The sequence below is a fragment of the Blastomyces gilchristii genome (genome assembly GCF_000003855.2).
Source record: "Blastomyces gilchristii SLH14081 genomic scaffold supercont1.16, whole genome shotgun sequence".
NCBI classification, from domain to species: Eukaryota; Fungi; Ascomycota; class Eurotiomycetes; order Onygenales; family Ajellomycetaceae; genus Blastomyces; species Blastomyces gilchristii.
Window position 1 is genome coordinate 35012 of NW_003101667.1, and position 21708 is coordinate 56719.

Here is a 21708-nt window from a genome sequence, read left to right on the forward strand (position 1 = left end):
GAATTTTACTTGCTTTTTCAAGTTCCTGTATTTCAAGAACTTGTTGTTTCTCTATCTCTTCTTTCTTTCTTCTCTTCAGAATTTCAATCTCAGGAATAGCATTTGAGAAAGCATCTTTCTCCACAACAACTGAGTGTACTTTTGAACTCATTATTCTTACTCAATGAAAAGTTGGTCAGACTAATTCAATTGAGATATTTATTAAACTCTTTTTGAATTGAAAACTTGGTCAGACTGTTTCAATTAAGAGGTTTCTAAGTCTGTTTTCAATTGAAAAGTTGGTCAGACTATTTCAAAAGAAGAATTGCAGACTTTTGTGTATAAAACACCTGATTTTTTTCACACTAGTTCAGTAACTAGGTTAGATTTTTGAAGAGAATCTAATAAACTAAAATTGATTTTTAAGATAAATCAATAAAATCTTTACAATCTCTTTCTTGGGATACAATGAGGAAAAGTATGATATCAATTGATAGTAAATCAGATGATATGACAGTTTTTGAGAGAAAAACTGACAAAAAATAAATCAATTTTTTGAAGAGAAATTGATTAAAACTATTCAATTTTATTCTAAATTATTCAATTCTTCTCACACAACAGGTGTGCAACTCAAATCAGTTAATAAAGAGTGTAAAAAAGAATTAAGTATTAATGAAAGCTCTTCAGCCACTGAAAAAGTAATTCTTACTTAAAAGAATATGAAATTATGACAGAAAACAACTCTGTTTTTAATTCTTTGTAAGAATATTGTGTAAAACCCAGAGAAAAACACCTTACTTTTTTAAGAGAAGTAAAAAACTATTTCTAAAATCTTTTTTTTGCATTAACTGCTGCAGAAGAATGAGATAGAAACTGCTAAGATATGCACTACTGTATACCCTCTATCAAGACTTTCCCTCTTCAGGGTCTTGATATTATAGAGAATATAAGTCTGTTTCTATATGATAATATAAATATTGCCAGTGGAATGTAGAGGAACTGGTTATTTATATCTCAAAATAGAAGACTTTGTCAATGATTATATCAATATAGAGTTAATTCTCAAATTCAATAGAAACCTAGTGTTGCTGATCTCAATCCCTTGCAGAATCTATTGAATATTGAGGTATTAAAACTAGATTTAATATATCTCACTGTGCAGGGATCAAAGGCTCAGTCAGACCTTGGGGTATACTGATTTTATAGTTGTCGTGTCTGCCGATTATGTATTGAGTACAGTTGCTGAGGTATCTTTTTGTACTTTTCTGTCGAGGGTGGGCCAGATTGAGAGGGGTGGTACGAGGGCGAGACTTGGCATTGATGTCCAGATACACTGAAGACAGACCGCGGAGGTTGCACTTCAGAAGTGGCCGTTGGTTATGTGCTTGATATTATCGCCGAGGTATCTTTTTGTATTTTTCTGCCGGGGATGGGCCAGATTAGGAAGGGCGGTACAATGGTGGGACTTGGCGTTGGTGTTTTGGAACATCAAAGATGGACAGGGTTTTCGCGGAGGTCGCTCCTCAGATATCTCCACAACTACAGATCGGGGATCTTCCAAAATCGAGAAGATTGGTGCATATGGCTAGGTCTCTTCACCTTACAATTTGTATGGCACTTTGGCCCGGGGTTGTGGTGTGGTAGGGGAGAACGGGGGATACTCCCACACAGGAGTTTCGAACAACGTCCGGTTCACGTTTGGCTGGATAACTCCACCACCACACAGGGTATGCGGTCGGCGATGGGGTCAGAATGCTCGTATGATCGAGGGCTTTTCGATGGATCTATCGGCGGGTTCTTATTCGAAAAATTGAGCGAGTTCGTGGTGGAGCGGTTGAGAATCACTCATTGATAGTGTGTAGCATTATCAGTGATTCTCAGTCAGTAGCTCACACTCTCTCTAGAGAGTATGTTCTTCTTATCAAAAAGTGTTCTTCTCTCTTCTATCAGATTAAAGAAGAATCTCATCACTGATTTAATAATTCTTATCATAGGTTGAAAGATCAGATGTGTCATCTTAGCTTATATACGCTAACAAGTGTTAGAGATAATATTCCAAAGAGAAAATCTTCTGAGTATTCAAAACCTTGGTGGAATGAGAATATCTCATCTAAAAGGAAAGAATTAGCTACTGCTAGAAGAGATTGGAAGAATGATGTAATATCTGATAAAGAGTTCAAAGCTGTCAGAAATGAATATTTTTCAGATATTAAAAGAGCTAAAACAGACTGCTGGAATAAATTTCTTGAAGAAGCACAAGGAATGGAAGTTTTTAAAGCTTTTAACTATACTAGAACAAGAAGTGTAGCAAAACTTCCAGCCTTAGAATATGAGTTCCAGAATGAATCATATACAGCAAACTCTTTTGAGGAAAAATGTCAAGCTTTTATGAGAATTCTCTTTCAAAACTCATCAGAATTAGATTCAGAGGAAGAGAATATATCACTTCTCAACTACATTGATGAAAATGACTGGGAATGGCCCGATCTTACACAAGATGAATTAGAGTCAGCTATCTTCTCAAGTTCTGTTAAAACTGCTGCAGGGCCTGATTCAATTAATCACTTGATTATTCAAAATACATATTCCTACTTAAAGAATGAATATTTTGAGCTCTTTTTCAATCTCTTGAAAAATGGATATCATCCTGAATGCTGGAGAGAAGTCACTGGAGTGATTCTTGCAAAACCTAATAGAAATACTTTAATTCCTAAGTCATATAGAGTAATATCTCTATTGAACTGTCTAGGAAAGGTTTTGGAAAAGATAATAGCTACTTGACTATCTTTTATAAGCTCTATTAATAACTCTCTTTTATTCAGTGAACAAATGAGAGGTAGAAAACAATGTTCTGCAATTAACACTTTTCTCTCAGTTGTTCATGATATTCAAATAGCAAAGCATGAAGGTCTGGTCTCAACTGCAGTTTTTATTGATATAAAAGAAGCATTTGATCATGTTTCAAGGTCAAAGTTAATTCAGACTTTGAAGATGTTAAAACTGCCACTTTCTCTAATAAAATGAGTTAACTGTTTTATGTCTAAAAGAATCATACAACTTTTCTTTGATGGAATGAAACAAGACAAGACTAGACTGGCCGCCGGGACCATGAATTTCACGTTTGGTCCCATTTGGTCTGGTCTCATACATTTCTTGGCGTGAATCCCGCTGGGACTGGCTATCAAAAAAACATGTAAAGTGACTGTATATCAGATCTTAAAATGGAACCATGACTTGAAAAAAATGAGAAAGTGGTCCCATTTGGTCCCATTTAGTCCCATTCTTGGCATAAAGTTACTATTTTTAGACATTTTAAGGTTTTTTTTAGACTATTTTTAATTTTTTAAAAAGTAACGCTTTTTGGTAACGCTCAAATGAGATTTAAAGTCATTTAAAGCAATAAAAATAATTTAAATTGAGAAGTGGAAATCATGGTCCCATTTGAAAAATGTGACAAGAGTAGACAGTAAGTCCCACTGGAACAGTATGGGACTACTATCTAATGTTAAAACCGTGTAATGGGATCAGTCGAATTGGTAATGAGACTATCAAAAAATCTGGTCCTGGTCCCAGACATGGTCACACGGTCAGTCTAGACAAGACTGAGATAAAAATAGAAGTACTGCAAGGATCTCCAATCTCACCCATTTTATTTGCAATATACACTGCATATCTATTCAAAGATAGGAATATGAAAATAGTGCGATCTCCGAGTTATGTAGATGATATTGGTCTAGTCTACAGCTCAAAAACTATCAAAGAGAATTTGAAAGTGATTGAAAAAGCTGCAAAGGAAATCTTTGTCAGAGCAGATATCAATCAAATTCAATTTGATATGGATAAAACTGAGTTAATTCATTTCTTTCCTAGATTCAATGAGAAAGAACTATCCCTAACTCTTTTAAATAGAGAGATTAAACCCAGTTTAAATGTCAAATGGTTAGGAGTATGGTTAAACTCCAAGTTGAATTTTAAATATCATATTCAACAAAGAACTGTCAAGGCAGAAAGACTATTGAACAACATTATCAGACTATTAAATACAGAGAGAGGTCTATCCTTCCAGGCTATGAGACAGTTATATATAGCCTGTATTACCTCAGTAGCTGATTATGGAGTTCAAGTTTGATGGAATAATCAAGGAAATTTCACTGAACTCTTTCAAAGTCTGCAAAACAGAGCTTTGAGAAGAATTCTGAGAGCATTCAAATCATCTCCTATTAAAGCAATGGAAATTCAAGCTTCAATTCCCCCCCCTGCTATTAGATTTGAAAAGGCCTGTATGAACTATGCTCTGAGAGTTATAAAGATGAGCTCAAATCATATAATCAGAGAAAGAGTCTCTTCTTCATTTCCATCAATTAACTCTGGAAATGAAATGGATTGGAATAGATTTCTTGATTGGAATGAAAATAATTCTTCAAAGAAAATGCCTTCTCAACTGTACAGACTATGCTCACTGATTAAAAATCAATTTTCTTCTTTAAATGTTGAAAAAGTTGATCATGAGAAGTTATCTCCCTGGAGAGAAAAGCTTGAATCTCTTATAGACTTGCAAATAAGTGAACTATCTAAAGAGAAAGAATATGAACAGCATTTGAAGAGAATTTCTACAATCAATATAAAAGACTCTATTCTGATTTATTCAGATGACTCAAAAAACAAGAATTTGAATAGATTAGATGCAGGCATTGCTTATACTGAAGATAATATTAATTTTATCTCAGATTTCTGGAATTTGAGCTGTGAATCTGAAGTCTTTGACGCTGAACTATTTGTAATAGTGAAAGCTTTCAAACTTATTGAAATAAAATCTCATAAAAGAGAGAATAGTTTGAAAGAGGCATGAATATTCTCTGATAGTCAAGCTGCTTTAAAAAGACTTAGAAATAGTCAGATTCATAATGATCAAATGAATCTTGAACTGATCTTAAACTCTGTTGTAAAAATTCAAAAGAGAAGAATATCAAAGCTGATAATTCATCTGCACTGAGTTCCTGCTCATATGAATATTCATAGCAATGAATTGGCTGATTCAGCTGCAAAAAAAGGCTCAGAACTAAGCAGATCTATTCAAAAAATTGTGTCCTGGTCTTTTATAAAGAGAAAAATACAAGAATCTTGTTTAGACAAGTGGAATGAAAGCTGGCAGAAACAAAAGAAGAGTATATATTATTCAAGATTTGAAACAAAACCCAAGTGGAAATCTTGTTCAATTAAATGTAAAAAGAAAATATTCTCATCTATAATACACCTGAAACTAGAACATGGCTATTTCAAATCTTATATGCAAAGATTTGATGATAGATTTGATTCAATAGAATGCTCATTCTGCAATGCAAATGAGAATCCTGAGCATATTGTAATGCACTGTGCATTATACAATAGTCTCAGAGTCAGATTGAAAGAGAAGTATGATCTAAGTCAATTAAATATGAGATTCTTATTCTCAACTGAGACAGGAATTAAATACTTAATAGACTTTCTATCAGAAACTCAAGCAGCTATAAGAAAATGGCTGTATTCAGAAATATCTGAATATGAAGAGGAGGAAATTGATCAGATATAGTCTGTTAAAACAGCTATATACTATCTTTTAATAATTTGTTTCATTACAGTCTCTCTTTATTTTACTTTACTTTTTCCTTTCTATTCTTTTCTATCTATCTATTTAATGTGTCTATCTTTAAGACTGTGTTCTCTTTTCTTTTGTCATGATATTGTCAAATGGTTTCAAAGTATCAGAAGATGTTAAAACACTGCAATTTGTAAACAGTTTTTGTATTCTGGGCTGGAATTTTCTGATTTTGCATATCTGAAATTGGTGAATGTATAATAGTTAACTTTATAGATATAGGAAAAACCCTGAGAACTTTTAGTTCTCAGGTAGATGTCATAGTCTCTGACTGCATACATCTATAATTGAAGAATAATAATAATAATAATAATAATTAGCTTATATACAGATCTTGTAAAATGATACAGTTCATTGTTCAACAATCTTCATTTCTAGGCATGACTCTGCCATCATCTTCGCGATATCAGTGACATTTAAATGTCTCAGCTTCTGATGCCATTTCATCATTGTATGTTTTACAACATTCATATCATTTCTTTCTGATATTGTCAATATCACATCATTATCTGTCATCCGCATGAAATTCGCAGGTGTGAAACTATCATCAGGTGTAGAAAAATGAATCAAATCTCTGTATATAACTGACTTCTTCATCTTATAAATATCTTTATTATTCAATCTTGCTGTAAAAGAGAACATTCTGTCAGAAGACACAAGTAATATGATATGATTATTCTCATATGTTAATTGTTTAAAAGTGTTGCCTTGTTATATGAGCTTACTCAGACTCATAAGATCGACTTTCAAATTCAGAACATAATAGATATTATTCAATATTATATTCATCTCTTCAACTGATATGCTTGTATCTTTAATTATCATAGAAGAGACTCTAGTTTCATTCATCATTTTCAATGATATCTTAATATTGTTCTGTTTTTTCACAACAAGATCTCTATGAGATGTGACATGAACACTCAATTTACAGTTGAAATATTCAGATATTCTTTGTTGATTTGGTGCTTAAATAAGTCTTATCTCTTAAACAAAACACTTGTTTCACAACACTGTGAACAGAATCAGTAACAGTATTCATATTATTTCTGTTCTTATTCTTTCTAGCAGTATTGAAATTGATAGAATATTTCTGAGAGTATTTCTTTCAACAATCATTCTGAATATAATCAACTTTTCAACAGTGATAGCAGATTCTTATTTTATTACTTCTATATTCAAGTTTGAGACCTGTATTCTCATTGTTATTTCCTTCATTATTCAAATCTCACATGTAATCAGTTGCATTCATCATCACATTCTTCAGAGCTTTTCTCATTGCTGAAAGATGTAGTAAGATATCTTAATAAAGACTTATAAAGTCAGCTTCTAGAGATTAACTATTATTCTTATCAATCTGATTTATTCAGTTTCTAATGAATAATGCTCATCTCTCACTCACTTCAGTGAGCAGACAGTTCAAAAATATGAAGTCTTCAGCCTTATATTCTAGACAAATATACTCAGTTCTTATAACAATTAAGTAGTTAATAAAGGCGAAATCTGAGCTCTTTATCTTAGCAGATAGATTCATCATTTCTCTGTACAATCTCATTCTTCTAACAGTGAGTCTTTCAGTAAACTTTGCCTCTATGACCTTTAATAAAGAGTAGGCTGACAGCTCAGAATTCTTTAATACAGTAAAGTGAGATTTTACTTATAAAGCAATCACAGATCATATATAATTATACAATTACATGTTACATTCTTCTCAAAATTATTGCATGTTGTTACTTGCATTTTTCATAGAATCAATTTACTCTTTATCAATGATATCAATTGTAAAGAATTGCTTTACTGCTAGTAGAATCTCTTTCTTTCACCTTGAGTAGTTCTCAGAGTCTGTAATAATAACTGACTTTCTGATGTTCTTAATCTGATCTTGAAACTCTCTTTAAATCTTTATCAGAGCAGATATTCTTTCTTACTACTGTAGAAATTGTGCTAGATTCACACTAACAGTATTATTACTATCAGTCAGAGTGTCATTAGTTCTGCTAGTTTTCATTCATTCAATTTCATGTTGAAGTCTTACTATCTTCACCCTCATACAAGGCTTCTCACTCACAGAATTTGTATCACAGTTGTACAGATTATCTGCATTATCTGACATCTTACTGTTGTATTTAACAATTGAATCTTTAAAATCATTATTAAACTCATTCATTGAAGAAGTTAGCAAGCTCACTGTCACTCTCTGTTGCACTTTCAGTGGTTTCAGATTTCTTTTTCTATGCACTGGTATGTTATTATTATTATTGTTATTCTTCAATTATAGATGTATGCAGTCAGAGACTATGATATCTGCCTGAAAACTTTTAGTTCTCAGGGTTTTTCTAATATCTATAAAGTCAACTATTATACATTTATCAATTTCAGATATGTAAAATCAGAAGATTTCAGCTCAAAATATAAAGATCTTTACAAATTACAGTATTTTAACACCTTGTGATACTTTGAAACCATTTGGAAATATTATGACAAAAGAAAAGAGAACAAAGTCTTAAAGATATGTGGTTCGGAAGAACATATGACCGCCGGATAATAACGCGGCCGCTTCTGAACATGCTTATGAATGTAAAGAGGTCATAGCGGCCACTAATTAATTTAGTATAACATATATAAGAAGCCACTGTACACCTGTAATTGTACACTGACTCAAGCAACCTTTGAATCATATCTGATAGCATGTCTAAAAACCAGTGAGAAGTGCAGGCTTCTTCAGGATGTGATAATTCTATCTACAAAGTGATTTATAGTTATCATGCCAGTGTGATTTTAAAACATGTCAAAAGATAGTGTATGAAGAATGATGAGTGAAAGAGCATCTGATTGATGCTGCTTCACTTGTTAAGAGAAAACTTCATACTCAGGTGAATACCACATATGCGGAATAGATGAGATGTGAGAAAGAGAATGAGAGTGATAAACCAGATTCAAAGAAGTTCACTTTCTACTCAAAAGAAGAATAAAAGAGAAATGATTGTTCTTGAAATTGTACAATGATAACAGAAATCAGAAATCAGAAATTATATAATGATATAATGATATAATAATATAATAATAGACATTGTACAATCAATGAGAAACCACTGAAATAAACATCTCTTCTAGTTAATATGAACATTCTTCTCTGCTACCTGAACTGAAAGATATGCAGAATCTCTCAGAGAGTTTACTTAAAGCAGTAAGAAAAGTAACTGAGACTGCTGAACTGGAATTGAAGCTCTGTATATGTACAAGAATTCTAAATAAGATTGAGGTCTTGTGTACACAGTGACAGGCTGAGATGAAAGTTAAACAACAATTGATATTCACTGCAGATCAAGTATTCACTATAAAGAGCTTTGCTGACACAATTATCATCATTAATAAGAATAGAGAAAACCAGGTCATAGACCTGCAGTGAGAGATTGAATGTTTACACAGACAGATGATTATACTGAATCTGAAGATTTCATCATAATCATTTACAATCTCTTCAGAAGTGTACATATCATCTGAGACTACTGCAAATGATGAGAATCTGAACATGAAATACATCAAGTCAGAAGATCTGCTAAAATCATCAAGCTTTAATAATGACTGAAACAATGATGCTGTAATCAGCTAGCTAAGTCAGATGCAATCATATTATTGAATTGAATATGAACTTACAGACAGACAGTTAACAGAATTTTAACAAGTCTTAAGATCTGCTGTGTTTCTATGCAGAAAAGTGAAGTCATTATAAATGACTAATGAAAAGATAATGTGGCGGGCTGCGCCCGATCATTCATATAGACTATTCCGTTACACTTCACAGATTCCTACCGCTCCATTCTCAAACACGTATGCTTCAATTCTCAGTCATTCTCAATCACCGATCCTCAGCCGCTACAAACATGTATAAATTCTTCTGCCTCTAAGCTTCACCGCGTACACCACCACATACACATATAAATATCCACTTTGATTGCTGATTCTCATACTTTCTCTTTCTTTTCCTTCTTTAATGTTTTTCACTTTGTTACATAGAATCTATCAATATCATACCAATCTATTCAGCGTAGGCCTCTTACACTTGAAAAATGTTCATCATCTTCTTATTAGGAACAATTATCCATTGAGAGATATTCGAATGTGTAACAATGTGTAAGAAAGAGAAACAACCAGTTATAGCAGACACTGAGTTCTCAGATAGAAGCTTGCTCGCCAGTCACTCTGGCCCCACAATAAGATCTTACAAAGAGAATGTCAGCAAAAGACCTGAGAGTCCTGACACTCAGATGTATGAGATATTCATACAATCACATTTCTTCAGATATCACATATCTGACAAATGATATAATCATGTCTAATGATAATATGAGAGAACCCTCAAACATGAGTATAGAAGTGATATCACAGTGGCTCCAAGCAATGTTGAAATTACAACAGCAACAGATAGCAGACATGCATGCAACTCAACAACTTCAATATAAGGAAATTCAATGATTAACTCAACAGAGAACCCATGCAACTCCAGCATCTACAGAATCAAATATAAAAGTGCTGAAAGAATGCTTAGATGCTCTCACATACTTCAATACTTCTGACCTCACTGTCTACTCATTATGGAGAATGGAAATGCTCGCGAAACTGAGTGTAGATGAAGATGTCATCAGTTCATTAATCAATCAAGATTGATATATCAATGAATGGTTGAAGAATTGCATGAAACAGAAGTTTCATTCATGAATGAAAGCATGTGAACCTGTGTTGCAAATGCCTGACAATATCATCAAACATCTTGATGTTCTGTTTCAAGACACTGCCATGCAACAGAAAGCATTAGATTGATTACAGAGTGTCTGACAGAGAAACACTTCTCTCACAACATTCATTCCTGACTTTGACACTCAGATCTTAGAAGTAGATGATCAATCTTGGAAGGATTAAATGAAGATCAGCATGCTCAAGAAGATATTGACTTTCAAACTCTTACAGGCTCTTGTAAGTGTAAATGAAGACTCAACTTATGAAGGATTCTGCACACAGCTCTGAACATTGAATGACTGTCTTACCAAGCTCAAGAATATACAGAACAGTGACAGAAGATGTTACACTGCTCTTACACCTGCACTGAAGATAAGTAACAGCAATGATGCAGATGCCATGAACTGGATAGATTCAAATGCCTATGCACAAGCAAGAGTTTCCACTGTTTGAACAGGCTTCTGAGTCCCTGGGATCACTCCCGAAGAAGTCGCTGACTGACATCAATATGAAGTATGCATCAACTGTAACTGATCAGAACACATCACTTTCAACTGCTGATTGGCCTATGTATCTCCTCACTCAAGAGAAAGATCAGTGTCTTCTTGCTCAAAGAAATCAAAGAATGGATCAGCGTCTGTCCACATCAACCACATTGCAGTGAAAGAAGATTTGAAAGATAACTACAAGAACACTCTGATGAAACAGGGAAAAGATTAGCTTCTGTTCAAATTCATAAACAGAAGCTTGAAGAGATCGGATAACAATGATTTAAAGAAAAAATAGCAATGAATGCGATTCTTGTATCTACTGTGATAAACAACATGTATAATATGAAGACCATGATAGATAGCAGTCTATACCACTATACAATGATTAAATCTTCAGTCATAAGATGTCATAACCTTCAGTGTATTCTCTTATCAAAACCCTGACTTCTCACAGAATTTGATGATTCAAAAGATGTTTGCACCTGTTACATAGTGAAACTAAACATAGATATTGAAGAACATCAACATGAAGATGTCTATACATATGAAGTTGATAATCTCAATTATGATCTTATGTTAGAACTTGTCTGGCTATCTAAACAAGACATCTTATTGAATGCTTGAAACAGAAGCTTGATATTCCCTAACAATGATAGAATTCATGAAGACGATATTCACAAGACTATGAATCTTACACAGATCTCTGCCAATGCTTATAAAATACTTTAAAAAAGAAGTCATCAACAAAATCACTGACAGCAGAATCATGTATCAATCTATTCCACCAGTCTGACTGATATCAAAAAGGCTCTAGAAAAGTTATCCTGTGTTACAATAACAGATTCTTATACAAAACTCTCTTAAGAATATCATGAATATCTAGATGTCTTCTGATAAGATAATAATATTACAAATCTACCTCTCTTACAAGGTTCAGGAGTGGACCACAGTATCAAGTTGAAAAAGAAGAATGACAAGAACTCTGAATCATCATGAGGCTCTCTTTATAACATGTCTCAAGATGAACTTCTTCTTCTTTGAAAGACACTCAATAATCTGTTGAATAAAGGATTCATATGTATTAGTAACTCTTCTGCTGCAGCCTCTATTCTCTTTGCAAAGAAATCAGATGAAGAACTCTGATTCTGTGTGAATTATCAAGGATTGAACAGATTAATGAAGAAGGACTGTTATCCTTTATCTCTTATCAATGAAACTCTAGCTCGCATTGAATAAGCTCAATGATTTACAAAGTTAGATGTCATCACTGTGTTTCATAAGATCTGTATTGCTGAAGGAGATGAGTGACTTACAGTATTCTGAACATGATATGGCCTCTTTGAATGAGTAGTCACACTCTTTGAACTGGCTAACATTCTCAGTACATTTCAGAAGTATATCAACTGAGCACTCTGAGATTTCCTTGATGAATTCACATCTGTATATCTTGATGACATTCTCATCTTCACTGATGAATTCAGGAAAGAACATCAAGAACACATATAAAAGATATTATAACAACTATGAGAAGCAGGACTACTGATAGACATAGACAAGTGTGATTTTGAGATTAAAAGTACAAAATGTCTAGACTTTATCATAGAAGCTGGCAAGGGAATCTGAATGAATTCTGAGAAGGTCTCTGCTATTGTTGAATGAGAGGCCTCATGCACTGTGAAAGATGTATAAAGCTTCATCAGATTCACTAACTTCTATCAGTGATTTATACAAAACTTCTCAGATATCATGAGATCACTTACAGAACTTACTAAGAAGAACTCAGTATTTCAATGATCAGCAGACACTGAAGCTGCATTTACACAGATGAAGAAGATGTTCATTAATATCTCTCTGCTGATAACATTCAATCATGATCATAAGACAGTTATTGAAGCTGATTTCTCTGACTATGTCACAGAAGAAGCTATATTGCAATATGATGATGAAGATGTCTTATAATCATGTGTCTTCATGTCTAAGAAACTGAGTCCTGCTGAATGCAATTATGAGATCTATGACAAGAAACTTCTCACAATTGTATGCTGTCTAGAAGAATGAGACTCTGAACTTCAAAGTGTCTTCAAATTTGAGATAATCACAGATTATAAGAATCTCAAATACTTCACAACTAGCTGTAAACTCACTGAATGACAGATGTGATAATCTGAGTTCCTAAGCTGCTTTCATTTTACAATACACTACCACCTCAGCAGTCAGAACTTGATGACAGATGCTCTCTTGTGATGAGAACAAGATATGCTGTCTGATGTGACAGACATGCGCTGGATGAATTGAGAATACTGACTCTTGAACTCAAAGATATTAGTTGATCATGATGAGATCACTTATAGCACTATACACACTTCTCTGATTAGAACACTCTCTCTCTGAACTGACACTGATATCTTCACTTCTTCTACACTGAATGAACTGTGGCATACAGCAGCTCAGGCTGATGAACTTCTTCAAACCCTCAATAAAGCAGTATAACAAGGAGTGTCTTGATTCTCTTCAGAATTATATATAAAGACTGACATCTCAGAATGTTCAATAGATGACAGTAATACTCTGCAATTTCAGAAATAATGCTGGGTCTCTCACTCTGAACTCTTACACACTTGAATAATACAAGAGATGCATGACTCATATATAACTGATCATTCAGGCTGTGAATAACTGTATAGAATGATCTTCTGAGAGTTCTACTGGCCTGAGATATTAAACAGCATCAGACACTTCATCTGAAACTGTAACTGCTGTTCTTCTGTTATCTTATGAAAGAACTGTAGAAAAGATCTACTGAAATCACTTGATATCTCTGATAGAATCTGATGAGATGTAGCAATTGACTTTGCTGTTAATCTATCTAAGAGTGAGAGTTATAAGAATATTCTGATCATCATTGACTGATTAAGTAAAGATGTAATATTGAAATCTTGTGATAAGATGAATACTGAACAAGTCACTGAAGCCTTCTTACAGAGTTCATTCTATCAGATGCATGAGTTGCTGAGATCTATTATATTAGACTGAGATCACCAATTCATGAGTGCTCTCTGAACAAGGATCTGTCAAGTTCTCAAGATTATATGTTATTTATCAACTGTCTATCACTCTGAGACTGATGATGCATCAGAATAAATGATTCAGACTGTGAAGAATTATCTTTATAAGTTCTGCAATCACTCACAAGATAATTGACATGATCTTCTTCTACATGCAGAGGTCACTATCAATGATCAAGATGTCATTTCAACAGATATAAGTCTGTTCTTTCTTACACACAGATATCACATGAAAGTGTTGAATCTTCTAGAGATAACACAGTTTACACTGAACTCTCACAGTTCAATTCAGATCACTGATAATATAGTAATGAAGCTCTGAGATGTCTGTGACTGAGCAGAAGCCTTTATGACAAGTGCTAAACAAGATCAAGAGAATCAAGTCAATATTCAATGAGATCCCGCAGAACAGTATAAGATAGAAGATCTTGTGTGATTGAATCTCAAGAATATACAAATCACACACTCATTCTGTACATTGAATTATCATCATATGAAATACACAGTGATAGAAGTTCTAGACAGCTACAACTATTATCTTGATACTCTGTGAGAGATTCATAATGTGTTTCACACAAGTCTACTCCATTACACTGTCACTGATTCATTCCCTTCACAACTGACTTCTGACTGACAGTTATCAGGGATCATAGGAGAAGATAATGAACTTGAGTGAGAAATTGAAGATATTCTCAATGAGAGACCCCGCGGCTGTGACTGACAATATCTTATGAAATGAGTCAGCTATGATTGCTCAACCTGAACTCTGAGTTCTGCATTATCTGAGACCGCGGCCCTTGACCAATGAGAAGAGAGGGGCTAATATGGCGGGCTGCGCTCGATCATTCATATAGACTATTCTGTTACACTTCACAGATTTCTACTGCTTCATTCTCAAATGCATACACTCTGATTCTCAGCCATTCTCAATTGCTGATCCTCAGCTGCTACAAACGCGTATAAATTCTTCCACCTCTAAGCTCCACCGCGTACGCCATCACATACGTGTATAAATATTCACTTTGATCACTGATTCTCATACTTTCTCTTTCTTTTTCTTCTTTAACATTTTTCACTTTGTTACATAAGACCTATCAATATCATACTGATCTATTCGGCGTAGGCCTCTTACAGATAAATCTCATAGATCTGAAGTGATATTCATTCTCATGAACATGAAATGAGTTTTTCAAATGAATCTTACACAACTTTGAGAAACTGAATATGTGAGATAAGTATTACAAATGCTTCACTGAGTGTAAATAAGTGAGTGATCTTATATTATACTTCACACACTTCAGCTTACACTATCTCACATTGAATGAAGAGCTTTTAACATCTTTCTATTTATAGATCTTTATTCATGATCTTACATCTGAGTTAAGAGCAGAATGAAAATGCTTAATCTTACAACTAGACACAGTGAAAGAAGCATATAATATTCTCATTATATGAGAATAAGTGAGTCAATTGCAACAGAAAATGCTGCAATTGAGTATATCTCAACAGAGAATGAGTAATCAGACTTCTATGACACAGGCTATACACTCAGATATGATGAGTCTAGATCTGAATGTCATCACTAAAGTACTGAATTCTTCAAAAAAGAGATCCTCTGAGTGAAAATCTTGATATTGTAAGCATTGAGCTTGCTTCAACTGCAGATGCTAAAATGATGATATAAAGAATTGCACACAGTATACACAGTCAAGGAAAGTAAGAGAGTTAAAAAACTAGTAGAATTAGTAAGCTCAGAGACACTCACTGATATTCTATGAAAAGTCTTCAAAGTGAAAGAGATGCCTGTGTTAGATAATTCTCTGAATTCTGTAAATATCAAGAGAAAGCAGGCTTCTGAATGAGATGTGAATGAGAATGATGCAGCAGACACTCATCTCAATGTCTTGAGATATGAAATGTTAATGTATAAAGAATACTTGAGTAAGAATCAAGAGATAACTGTAAAAGTGTTAGCAGACATAGAAGCTTCTATATAATATATTAATAATTATATGATCTGAAGACTGAAAGAAGTCTGTCAAGTGAAGAATTCCTGATATATAAGATTGTCTGATAATCAATATTTAGTATCATCTATAAGAGTAAGAGTTCTCTTGCACTTCAGAGAATGATCTTGCTATATTTGAGCATGAGAGCTGCAGAATGTGAAATATGACCTTATTCTTGAACTCAATTGATGTCAAAGGTTCAATCTGCAGATTCAATGATGTATGTGTCATATGTAGTTAACTGATAGAAAGAAAATGATTCATACAATTCTATCAACTGATATGAGAAGAACATTTCACATCTCTGATATAGAAGAATTAAATCTGTTTATGCATTAATACGTAAAGAGAATGATTTATAAGACCTTATCTGAAAGCATTCTGTATGTCATACAGGACCTGAAAGTGAAGAAAATCAAGATAAAGAATATACAGAAGAACAAGTGTATGAAGAAACTTCTGAAGAAGTATGAAAAGATCTTTCAAATAGATCTTTCACTGAAATTACTGCTGAAATGAGGATTTGTACATGAGATCAATACAGAAGACACAAAATCAGTTAATTAAAATGCATACTCTCTGTTGCAAACATATCTTGAAGAATAGAAGTGTCAGATCACAGATCTTCTAGAACATGATCTCATATAACTCTTATTAAGTGTCTGAGACTTCTCAGTTCTATTTGTGAAAAAGACAGATGAGAAGTGATGAATATGTATCAATTATCAAGCACTTACCAAGCTTATGATTAAGAATGAATATTCACTGTTATGAATTTAACAATAGTTGAATACAGTTGAAAACATCTGATATCTATTGAAGATTGATCTTCTCTCAGAATACTGACAGATCTGTGTAGATAAACTGTCAGTATCATGAACTATGTTTAATACATAATAAAGAAAGTTCAAATTTCTAATAATGTTATTCAGTCTGATAAATGCATCTATTATCTTTCAAATGATAATGAATACAATTCTTTATAAACAGAATGAAATCTCATATCTTGTATATCTGAATAACATTCTAGTCTTCTTAAACTTATATAATGAATATCTGAAGCATCTTGATAAAGTGCTTACAACTCTGACAGAGTATAAGCTCTATATCAAATCAACAAAGTATGTGTTTGAAATGAAAGAGTTAAAGTTTGTAGAATATATAGTGAGTGATAACTAGACTGGCCGCTGGGACCATGAATTTCATGTTTGATCCCATTTGGTCTGGTCCCATACATTTCTTGGCGTGAATCCCGCTGGGACTGGCTATCAAAAAAACATGTAAAGTGACTATATATCAGATCTTAAAATGGAACCATGACTTGAAAAAAATGAGAAAGTGGTCCCATTTGGTCCTATTTAGTCCCATTCTTGGCATAAAGTTACTATTTTTAGACATTTTAAGGTTTTTTTTAGACTATTTTTAATTTTTTAAAAAGTAACGCTTTTTGGTAACACTCAAATGAGATTTAAAGTCATTTAAAGCAATAAAAATAATTTAAATTGAGAAGTGGAAATCATGGTCCCATTTGGAAAATGTGACAAGAGTAGACAGTAAGTCTCACTGGGACAGTATGAGACTACTATCTAATGTTAAAACCGTGTAATGGGATCAGTCGAATTGGTAATGGGACTATCAAAAAATCTGGTCCTGGTCCCAGACATGGTCACACGGTCAGTCTAGTGATAACTGTATATATCTTATTTCAGAGAAATTGAATGTCATAGCAAACTGATCATGGCTGAGAAATATATATCATGTATAATAGTTTGTTAAGTTGATCTCATATTATTGCAGATTTATCAAAGATTTCACATGAATAGCTGCAGCACTCTCAGATCTCTTAAGAGAAATAGATGCTAATCTGCAGAAGAAGAAGTTTTGTTCAATTATCTGAAATACTGTGTATAAAGAGGTCTTTCTCATACTGAGAGAATGTGTAATAACATTCTCAGTGCTAATTCAATCAGATCATAATAAATCTTTCTACATTAAGATAAATATATCTGAATGAGCTATTGAAGACACTCTTCTGCAGATGAGTAAGAATGATAAGCTGCACTCAGTGATATACAATGATAGAGAACTATCAGACACTGAGCTCAATTATTCAGTGCATGAAAAGAAATTACTAGCAATTAAGCACACACTGATATTGTGAGATAGATATATCAATAACAGACATATAATAACAGTGATTCTAAATCATAAAAGCCTCATCTATCTACAATCAATGATAAAACCTTTCAAATACTTAGTATGTTGAATCTTAGAGTTTTAAGCATACAATCTTCATATTAAATACTGAAAGAGATTAAACACTGTGATGTCTGATACAATCAGTTACAAACATGATTTCATAAGTGAGAGTTCTGTAAATCAGGTATAAGAAAAGTTCATATTAAATACACTGAGAGAATGCAAGAAATTAAAATAAGTGAATATAATAATCTCTCACTTGAAGAATGACAAGATATCAGATAATAAGTGTCTTATGAAAGTAATAGAAGAGATGTTTCTGAACTTTAAGCTGAGAAAATTAAAAAACAATCTTATGCTTTACTATGATCTAGAATATACAGAAGCTCTCTATCTGAAACATTTATTTTGATACAACTTAATAACTCACATGTACAAGGAATTCAGTCATCTAGAAAGTTCTGAACTCATGAGTATACTTAAATCAAGAGTGTACTAGTCAAGTATGACTGAGAACATTCAGATATACACTCATGAGTGTCTGAATTATCAGGTTATGAAAGAATCTAAGAAAGGATTAGAATATGAGAAAGTATAATATCAGATGAAGTGTACAATACAACTGTTCAAATAATGAGAGATGAATCTCATAGACATATTACTATAAATATCAAATGAAAACTGTTGAATAATCACTGCTATTAACTATGCTACTGACTGACCAGTTGTAAAAGCAGTTTCAGAGATAATAGAGAAGATAATAATGAAGTTTCTACATAATGAGATCTATATCAACTATGAAATACTGTGTGAGATTCTAACTGATAATAATGTGAACCTTGTAGAAGAAGCAGTGAGGCATTTCATGAGCCAGTTACAGACAAGACATTGTAGAATAATGTCATATCATCTGTGAATGAATAAGAAGATAAAATGCTTGAATCGAATTCTGAGCAACATGCTAATGAAATATCTAGTGAACAAGCCTACATGACTATAGAATGAATATCTCAGGCAGATGCTATTAGTCATGTGAATTTAACAGTATACAGTCTTCAAGCATTTATTATTCTATCTGTTGTATGAATTGCATCCACGCATTCTGAAGAATGCTTCAGAAAAGAGGAGAGAGAGAACAGTGATTGTAAATGCAGCAGTTGTGAATGTAGATTCAAGATTGAAAGAGATCAGCTATACATATATAAAAGCTAACAAGTTACTTCTTAATCAAGTAATTCAATCAAAAAGAATATGAGACTCACTAGTTAAGAAATTAAGTCTCAAGATGAGAATATGAGTTCTTTTACATAATGAGAGTTCTGAGAAGTTTCAATCTAGATGATTTGAGCTCTATAAAATACTCAAATCACATTCTCTGAGAATATACACATTAAAGAAATCAGAGAGACAGATCTTACACAACTTAATAAATAATTCACATCTTATAAAGATGAAGATGTAAGATCTGAGTAGATTATGATTATTCACAGCACTATCATCAGTGTTGAAAAAGAAGAGACTTATAATTGAACAGTCTTATAAAGTAAGAGAAATCATAGACACTTATGAATCAGATGATCTCACTTATTCTGATCTTTTCATAATTATAAGAAAAGAATGAGAAGTAATGAAGAAATCAGATGAATATCACACTTTAATAAGTGATGAGACTGTAGCTGATTGTATGATAATACACTGTAGACAGTGAATGCAACATGATAAAGAGCAGTCTCAAAGTAACAGACTTACACATGAGTCAGATTGCAGAAGAAAAAGAAATTCAGAGTTGAATTTAACTGTTTACATCAGTTCAATTGCAGAGATAACAGAGGATGAAATATCTGAAACATTCATGAATGTATGAGACCAGGCCATCTTAATCACTGAAAACACTTAGAGATTGAGTGAGATTAGTTTTAATGAGCTGTTTGCTGTAGTGATCTGAGCAGGTGAAGAGAGATATTATAATGTGTGAGACAGAATTACAAGAGATGAAAGCTGCTGAATCTAGTCATCAAACACTGTACTACATAGAGATTGCATAAGAGTAGTGACTAGCAGATAAAGAAAAAGTGTAAGAAAAGAAAGAGAATAATGAATTGATTATTAACTGTAAAAGTCAGCTGTAAAAGACAAATGTTATCATACATATCTTATTCATTTTTATATGTTATATATTTAATCTATTTTCAATGCCATGTCATCTGAATAGAAAAATACTAAAAACAAAGAAAATCTCAAAACTCAAGATTTATAAGAGATTTGAGAACTGCAAGCTGCTCTTGTAACAACACTGTTTATATCTTCAATTTCTCTATCACTCTGTATACAACATTAATATTGTTTATCACAAGATTGACTGAAATGTCAATATAGAAATGTGTATGTGTGCATGTAGAAAAATTGAAGAAGAGTGCAGAACTCACAGAATCAGAAGCCAGGACAGAGAGAATGAAGATGAAAGAAATGAAAGAAGAAGAAGATACAGAGCTGAATAAATGACAGCAGAAGTCACTCAGGGCTGAATACTTATAACTCAGTATGTACACAACCTTTCTCACAGAGAAGAGAGAGAAAGCACTGAGAGAAGCTTAAGAGTGAGAGAGAATAGTCTCAGCAGTGCTATCATCTTCAATTAAAATGATCTCTGATGCTGAAGCAAGTAAGAATCATTATTAGTGTATGAAAATCATAAAATCAGAGATGGAAACAGTTATCAAATAAATACCTGCTGGCCTTAGAATTGTACATGCAATTACAACACACACAAGACTTCACAGAAAGAGAGAGAGAGACACAGAGAAATGCAGAGAGAAGAACACAATACACAAACAGCTCATTCTCACAATAACATCTCAGACAAGATGTATAAGTCTCACACTCATAAGTGTAAAAGAGTACAACATTCATGTTTCTGTTTCTGAAAATATGAATATCTTTTGCCTGCATTATGAAGTTGAATGATAGATATCAGAGAATAGGCTGATATAAATCTACTATCTCAAAGGAATTTGTCAGAGCAGATGTTTCTGTGATGTTGAACTTTACAGTAATAAAAACTTTCTTAATGTCTGTGAATGCTATGACTTCATACATAACAAAACTCATAATAATTTTCTCTAAGAACAGAAAAATCAGTGCTAGAAAGAGAAGATGAAAAAAGAAAAGACTTACAATCTCAATACTGTTGAAGAGAGAAGTGATTCTCTGATATGAATAAATCATTATCTCACTATAAATACTTAAAATGAACATAATAATCAGCATCTGTAACTGAGCTTCAGATAGTTATATTATACACTGTCTTTGTATAATAAATTATTCTAGAGATTGATAAGAAGAATGAGAGTATATGCACTGAGAAATATGATTTATCAAGTCTAAACAACATCTTCTGGAAATGAGGAGAGCTGATAATGAAGACAGAAGTGACAGAGACAGAGGGAGCAGGAGTAGTGAGAACAGAAGTGAGGATTGCAGGAACAGAGGTAGCAGAAGTGAGAGAATCAGACACAGAGACAGATGTAGAAGATTGAGAGAGAGTAGCAGAGAGAGCAGAAGAGAATGCAGAAGACTCAGTTATACATGATACAGAT

General features: G+C 33.1%; 1 protein-coding gene across 1 annotated transcript; it reads left to right on the forward strand.

The window, feature by feature from the left end:
- Positions 1-1300: 1300 nt before the first annotated feature.
- On the forward strand, positions 1301-1831 carry BDBG_17485 (uncharacterized protein; the record flags this gene model as incomplete). The annotated part of the gene is made up of 1 exon (XM_031725190.1): positions 1301-1831. Exon 1 carries the CDS (start codon positions 1409-1411, stop codon positions 1829-1831), a length of 423 nt encoding a protein of 140 aa, XP_031579761.1. The 5' UTR covers positions 1301-1408.
- Between the last annotated feature and the right edge of the window lie 19877 nt (positions 1832-21708).